The following is a 7,978-nucleotide window of genomic DNA, read 5'->3' as shown; positions in this document are numbered from 1 at the left end:
TATACCTTTTCATTCACACACATCCACCTAACATGTATACAAGTGGCAGCCATAACAGGTGTAAGTTATTGTGTATGGAGAATAAGGTTAAATGATTGAATATAATGAAATTCACTCTATGGCTATGGATGTTTTTGATACATTCAGTCCTCCATGATAAAAACTGTTCATTTGCTTTAAACTATCACATATGGCAATGAGAATAGATCAAATACTGCTTAAAATCTTGATAAATACATATCTAACATCACTCAGTTTATCCAAGCCTCCCACATCTTACACTAAAAATAACTGGAGGATTATTCAATTGCTACGAAGTGGGTACTATAGAAACAAGTCTATTGTTATCAAGAATAAATTTTTATGAGAAACATGAAATATCTCCATTCCTTTCACACTTTATCTAACATCACTACAATGTACTGTGGGAAATCAGAGCCCAAATATGCACTTAGGTGGTAGGTACTGGATATACAAAACATCTATGGTAAACTATAATTCATAAAAAAAGGAATAGCAGAGCAACAAAAATTAGGAGGTTTACATCTAAAAGACTTTGTCATACGAGATCTCGTATGACAAAGTCTTTTAGATGTAAACCTCCTAATTTTTGTTGTTCTGCTATTCCTTTTTTTATGAATTATAGTTTACCATAGATGTTTTGTATATCCAGTACCTACCACATAAGTGCATATTTGGGCTCTGATTTCCCACAGTACACTGTAGTGATGTTAGATAAAGTGTGAAAGGAATGGAGATATTTCATGTTTCTCATACTTTGTTCTTGATAACAATAGACTTGTTTCTATAGTACCCACATTTAACCTATGACAATAACATACAGCTGTAAACATTTCATTTCAAATTACACTAAGAGGAAGTTTAGAGAATTATACCTGTGCTTATTTTACATTTCAATGTTAGTATATTTGAGAATGCCTGATCCTAGAACTGATGTCATTACACTTTTACATAATTGCATCACAAATGTTTGATGCTGACAGTCAATTGTTGCCTTAAGTTTCACTTAGTGAAAAACTCACAGCCCCACAGATCTCTCTGGGAAGAAAATTTGGACTCTTGTCTGTGTTGTATCAATATAAAACTATTTCTGTCACCAGCTCAAAGTGGTAGGGAGAAGATATCAGTTGTCAGCTTTCCATGTGTAAAAAAAAGTGTAAGAAATACATACAGTTCAAGGCAATAGAAAGATTTTGGGTACAGCTCAGAAACTGATGGAGGTGAGGGGATTGACAAGTATTTAAAAATACATACATACATATACCAAGGCTTTTTCCCCCTTACAAGAGAGGTAGCCAAAAAGAAAAAGGCATAAAATCATTCCCACCCATTCCATCCCTGAATACACTCCACACCCCTCCACCCTCCCTCTTATCTTAGCACCTCCTGGATGACGGGTCATCCCTGCACCTTGTCCACTGCCCTGGGTCAGAAGCAGTGTTGCAGGACACAACACATCCACAGCAAGGCTGCTTCATTAAATCGGCGACAACCCATCTCCGTTCCCCATGCATAAAAGGAGAAATCCCTTCAGGCTACGTCAAATTTTGCTCACACATACTACCTCACCCCCCCTCCCCCCGTCCATTCCACCTCATGCATCACATCATCCATATACAACCATTCTCCATTCACCCCTGTCTTCTGTCCTCTCCCATCCTTCCTCAACAGACATTCCCCTCTTCCCCAAAGCCCCCTTCACCTCATCCATCCACCTCATCCTAGGACGTCCCCTCATGTTCACTCCCTCCACATCTGCCTTCCATACTTCTTTTACTAGTCTTTCTTCACTCATTCTTTCCATGTGTCCAAACCATCCTAATACTCTTTCATCAACCCTATCACCCAACCTCCCTTTCAAAAGATTACAAAGGCGGAGCATGCCGACAGGAGACCTTTTGGTCCATATCTAGGTCGGATGAAAAAAAAAAAATCATAATAATAAATTAAAACTATAATAATGTAAAAATAACAAATAAAATACATAAATAAATGCATAGGTATAGTTGAATAACAAACAAAAAGGTAAATAGTAAATGATTATAAATTGACATATAACTAATAATAAATGAAAATCAGACAGACAAATTATAAAACAAAAACAAATAATATAACATAAATTATAATCATTACAGCATCTTACTTAGGTATTTATCTAAATGATTCTTAAAGCTTCGAACTGAACTACATTGCACTACCTGTGCAGGAAGTTTATTCCATTCATTAACTACACGGTTGGCAAAGTTGTTTCTACCTACTTCCAAATTGAATCTATTTCCGGACAGTTTGAGACCATTGTTTCTTGTCTGATTCTCATTCAATGTGAAAATTTGGTCACTTTTGATGTTGTCAATTCCCTTTAAAATCTTAAAGACTTGTATCAAGTCACCTCTGAGTCTACGCTTTTTTAGGGAAAACAGATTCATGTTCTCCTCCTCACATCCTCATTTCTCTCAATACCCAGCCTAGTAACCCCCATCATACTTCTCAGACACCTCATCTCAAACACATTCAAACTCCTCTCTTCTTCTCTTATGTTCCATGTTTCTGCCCCATACAGTGCTGTTGGCACAATCACTCCTTCATACAGTCTCCTCTTAGCATCCATTCCCAAATGTCTATTCCTCATTACATTCTTCAATCCACCAAGGCATTTACTCGCCTCTCTCAATCTACATTCTACCTCCACCTTCACTCCACCTTTTCCTGCCACATTTGCACCCACGTATCTAAAACTATCCACTTCCTCCAGTCACTCTCCCTTATTTAAAAATAGGCAGCTTTATTGCCCATCTTGCAGGACCACCACATGCAGGTTCCTGTCAATTGTTCCTTACTGACAATCTTAGCCACAAATAAGTACAGTTTAAAGGGCTATGAATGAATGAATGAAATAACATTTAACTTATGATATGGTGGTTCCAACTCCCAGATAAACTACTTATTTGGAACCTTACTATGTTAGCTTGAGGACTATATTTGTTCTTTCTAAAAAGAGATCTCATTGTACAAGTATTTTTATGTATTTCTGCTCTAAACAGTAACCACACCAAAAATTCTTAACTTGTCAGCATTTTCTTTTCCATTGCACCATACATATTCTTAACTATTAATCTATATTCTTTAGGTAGGTCTGCATATTTTAAGATGTTTATTCCAAATGAGCCAATTTAAATTACTTGAGTTTCATAATGAAAGGGCTTGTTAGATATTCCATTAACTATTTGAGTTCTTGCACACTTGAACACATTTCACTAAGCTTACACACAACTTTTACTACATGACAATTGGCAAATAGCATAATTTTGTCACATGGTGACACTTCAATCAACCTGTTGCCCCAGAGCTTTCTTGCAGATGGCCATTGGTTCCCAAATAACCAGCAACAGTCAGAAGAAATATTGAGTTGCTATCTGAGTAAAGCTAAAGCAGGGCAATATTTTAATTAAACCAATTACATTTAAATATTCATTGTTTCCTGGAGTCAGTGACAGGTCCCTGCCCATCCTTCACAATGAACAGTAAAGGCCTATTTTTAAAACTTATCAACTCTCTCAATTCCAAATGGAAGAGAAACCCTGAGGGGTTGATATTCAGTCTCCAGACTAGGCCAAAGATATATACTAACTTCGCCTGTCAATTTTTACTTTTATATAGAGAGTTGACAACCAATGACTGTTCTCCTCCTACTGTCAGCTAGTCCAACAGAAACAGTCCTACACCAATTCATCACAGATAACAGTCCAAAGTTTCTTCCCAGCAAGATTTGTGGGAGGACCTGAGGACCATTGCCAGCCACTGTACGACTCTAAGTTTTCCATTTAGTAAAATCTGTGGGGTCAATGATCTACTTTATCATTATTGTCTTAATTTCAGTCAAGAATATTTGCACATTTCAAAGAAAATATTTCTGATTGGTACAACAGAATGAAAGAAGTCTTGAAAGCATAGGTGGATGAAGTGAACTTGAGGGGACAACCAAGGATGAGATGGATGGATGGGGTGAAAAGGGCATTGAGCAAGAGGGGGATGTCTGTCTGCTGAGGAAGGAAGGGAGAAGGCAAAAGAAAGGGGTGAGTGGAAAATGGCTGTGTATGGATGATAATGTGATGCATGGAAAGGAGTGGGTGGGGGAAAGGGGGCTTAGGGAGTGGTTATGTGTGAATGATATTTAGATACAGCCCAAAAGGATCCCCCCCCCCCATCTTCAATGAGGGGAAGGAGAGGGGGTTGCTAATTAACCCATTAAACTCCGATGACAAGATGTCTTGTCATTTGGTCAAATAAAACAAAAAATCATAAAACACCAAAATGTTTGATCAAACACCAGAAAAATATGACGTCAGTCCTCGCTTCGCTGCAAGCGAAGCGAGGACTGACGTCATATTTTTCTGGTGTTTGATCAAACATTTTTGGTGTTTTATGATTTTTTGTTTTATTTGACCAAATGACAAGACATCTTGTCATCGGAGTTGAATGGGTTAAATTAAGCTTTTTTTTTTTTGTGAATGTGGTGTATTTTGCTGCATTGCATCTAACCCAGGGGGTTGGGCAAGTTGCAGGAATGGTCTTTCATCCAGGTGGAGCCAAGATAAGAGATAGGGAGGGAGGGGTGGTGAATGGGAGTGGAGTGGGTGTGGATGAAATGGGTGGGAGTGGATTTATGCCTTTTGACTTTGGCTACCTCCCTTGTAGGGGAAATGAGCCTTTGGCATATGTATATACACAATAGCATCAACAAAGCATGAAGCAATCTTCATGGAGGACCTCACCACCTTGCATCTGTGCAATCATCAAGAATGTGTGGATATGCATAGCTGATTATAAAACTACTTGAGTGCTGCTATGTTGAGGTTTGGAAACTGCCCACATCTGTGAATTTTTGGTTATGTTAATATAACAATAATAAAATTTGTGAGCCTCACAAGAAGGTACTATCAATTTGCACAGCTCCTCTGGGGTGACATTTTTTATGGGAAAATATGTATCAAATTGGTATTCATTCCAATTGCCCTGAGTACATGCATTCCATTGAGGAATTACTAGGGTATAGTTCTCCCACCTCTCTGGCTAGGCAACATGTACCTTCTGGGGTGTCTGGTGGGGATGGGGGTGGATAAAAGTTCCTAATGTAGGTCCGATTAGGTTCAGTCTGGTTAAGATAGGTTAGGTCAATTAAAGTAACCCGATGTTTATATTGAAAATCATTGATTTAGCTTTTTCCCCAAATTTTCTAACGTGATCCCATAGGCTATTAGGGAATTGACTCAAGGATGTAAATACAAAACAAGTGATTTCTAATAATGTGTCAGATTCGTTCAAAACACTAGGAAAAAAATTATTTCACCACCAAAGGAAGACAGGTGTAAAAGAAATCACCACAATTTGGTCATGTAATTGGCCTGTTGTACATCATTATCTGTTTATAAGTAATGTATAATCCAGCACCTCAAATTGACTCAACCGTGTTAGCTTGCCTCTGGTGGTAAACAATATAACCATGTACCCAATCAATATAAACAAATAATTCGCTGGATACCTGCGTACTTTTCTTATATACTAATAATTCTCGTTACATACAAATAACTCAGAAAAATCCAAAGAATTAAAAAAAAAACTTACAACTCTATCCAAAATAGTCTCTTTCGTAGACTCTTCTGTTTTACGTTGTTTACTCTTGGCTGGAGAAAACGTCATTTAGAACTGGCAAAAGAAAACTTAAACATATATTTATTTAGGGGTAACTAACCTTTCTATGTTTGCTAGTTATAGGAACAATTATGGTAGGCTACATACATACATACATACATACATACATACATACATACATACATACATACATACATACATACATACATACATACATACATACATACATACAAACATACAGTACATACATACATACATACATACATACATACATACATACATACGTACCGACTCGGTGGTACAGTTGGTAGAGCGCTGGAATGGGAAGCAGAAGTGCTCCTGTACCCAGTTCGAATCCTGCCCAGGGCCGAAATTATTTCGGTATCGCTGTGCCTCGGGTCGTACTCTAACTCTCGTGGGCGGGGAGTTGGGGGGTGTGTGCGTGTGCAAGGTCATAGCATTACCCATAGATCGGACCTACGAGCTCTGAGCTCTCTTCCAGGAGGGAAATAGCTGTCGATCACGAGTCGAACACGTGATCCAAAAGACCAAGTGAATACAAGTGAATACATACATACATACATACATATATACATACATAGGTGAATACATACATGCATTCATAGAGACATAGGCTTACATATGCATACGCATTTGTGAACACACGTTCATATATATATATATATATATATATATATATATATATATATATATATATATATATATCTATATTAGTGAACTTAGGGAGCAGGTTTTCATTAATACATTTTCTATTAAAAATCACTGCATACTCTGCGTTGGTGATCTTCTTCTTAAGACTTTCTATTTTCCTCAGTATTTTCTTCTCTGAAGCAGGGAGAGAAAATATCACATTTCCGAACGAGTCCATGTTTGGAAATAAAAAACAACATTTAACGACGTTTCGCCTATACCTTAGGCATCTTCTAAATTGTATCTAAGATATATAGATGACATTTTTGTAGATGTAGAAGGAGAGAAACACCTTGATGACATAAAAAACAAAAATGGAAGAACATTCTTGTCTACGCTTTACGGTGGAAAGGAGCGTCAACAATAAAATTCCTTTTCTAGAAGTTTGGGTTGATGGTACAAAAGGCATTTTCTCTACAACTGTCTATAGAAAACCATCTAATTCTGGAAGATGTCTAAACGGTTCTAGTGAATGTCCCTCCAAATATAAGCTGAGCGGAATACGTGCCTATGTCACAAGAGGCTTTAAAATTTGTTCCAGTTGGCAACTGCTACACCAAGAACTGGTTAGAGTCAAGCAAATTTTAACAAACAACGGCTTTGCAATGAGGGACATCGATAAGGAAATTAAAAGTAATATGGAGAAAGCCAACACCAAGAATAAAGAGTTAGAGACTCAGAAAAATAATATAAACATTTATTATCAAAATACAATGTCATCAGTGTACAAAAAAGATGAAAAAGCTCTAAAAGACATAATCCACAGAAATCGTAAGCCTAGAAAAGAAGAGGACAAAATAAACTTTATAATCTTTTACCGTAACCCTAGAACATCATCGCTGGTGATGAAAAATAACATGACAGCTACCACGGATAAACTCAAGAAAAATAATGTGGTATACAAATACTCTTGTGATTTATACAAAGACGGTGTGCTTTGCCAAGAAGAGTATATAGGCCATACCACGCAAACTTTAACTCAGAGGCTCACACAACATATGCAAAATGGCGCGATAAAAACCCACGTGACAAAATCCCACAATACCAGCATTACACGGGACCAGCTAAATAAAAGCACCTCAATTTTGGTCAAGGATACTAACAGAAAGAAACTAAAATGTTTAGAGGCTGTTTTTATTAGAAACCATATGCCTTTAATAAATATACAGCAAAATATGTGCGGTACTTTAGAACTCTTCGGAGCATCCCGCGTCACCAACAGAACATGACGCGTGTTACCAATTGACCTCTCCTTTATGTCTCTTTTTCTGTATTTTTCTGTATTTATATTCTTGTAAATAATTTCTTCAATAAATTTACCAGAAGATGCCTAAGGTATAGGCGAAACGTCGTTAAATGTTGTTTTTTATTTCCAAACATGGACTCGTTCGGAAATGTGATATTTTCTCTCCCTGCTTCAGAGAAGAAAATACTGAGGAAAATAGAAAGTCTTAAGAAGAAGATCACCAACGCAGAGTATGCAGTGATTTTTAATAGAAAATGTATATATATATATATATATATATATATATATGTATGTATATGTATATATATGTATATATATATATATATATATATATATATATATACAAGCCGC

General features: G+C 36.8%; 1 protein-coding gene across 1 annotated transcript in view; it reads right to left on the bottom strand.

Moving 5' to 3' along the window:
* The window catches only part of LOC143030269 (uncharacterized), a 53,301-nt gene that overhangs the window by 3,081 nt on the left and 42,242 nt on the right, over positions 1-7,978 (bottom strand). The window contains exon 15 of the mRNA XM_076193424.1: positions 4,855-4,893. Within this exon, the coding sequence (XP_076049539.1) occupies positions 4,855-4,893 (39 nt within the window). The remainder of the gene's footprint in view (positions 1-4,854; positions 4,894-7,978) is intronic.

Source organism: Oratosquilla oratoria, chromosome 12 (genome assembly GCF_046742065.1).
Source record: "Oratosquilla oratoria isolate Oo_2021 chromosome 12, ASM4674206v1, whole genome shotgun sequence".
Taxonomy (NCBI): Eukaryota; Metazoa; Arthropoda; class Malacostraca; order Stomatopoda; family Squillidae; genus Oratosquilla; species Oratosquilla oratoria.
Note: the sequence above shows the minus strand (reverse complement) of the source record. Positions and strands in the feature narration are given on the sequence as shown.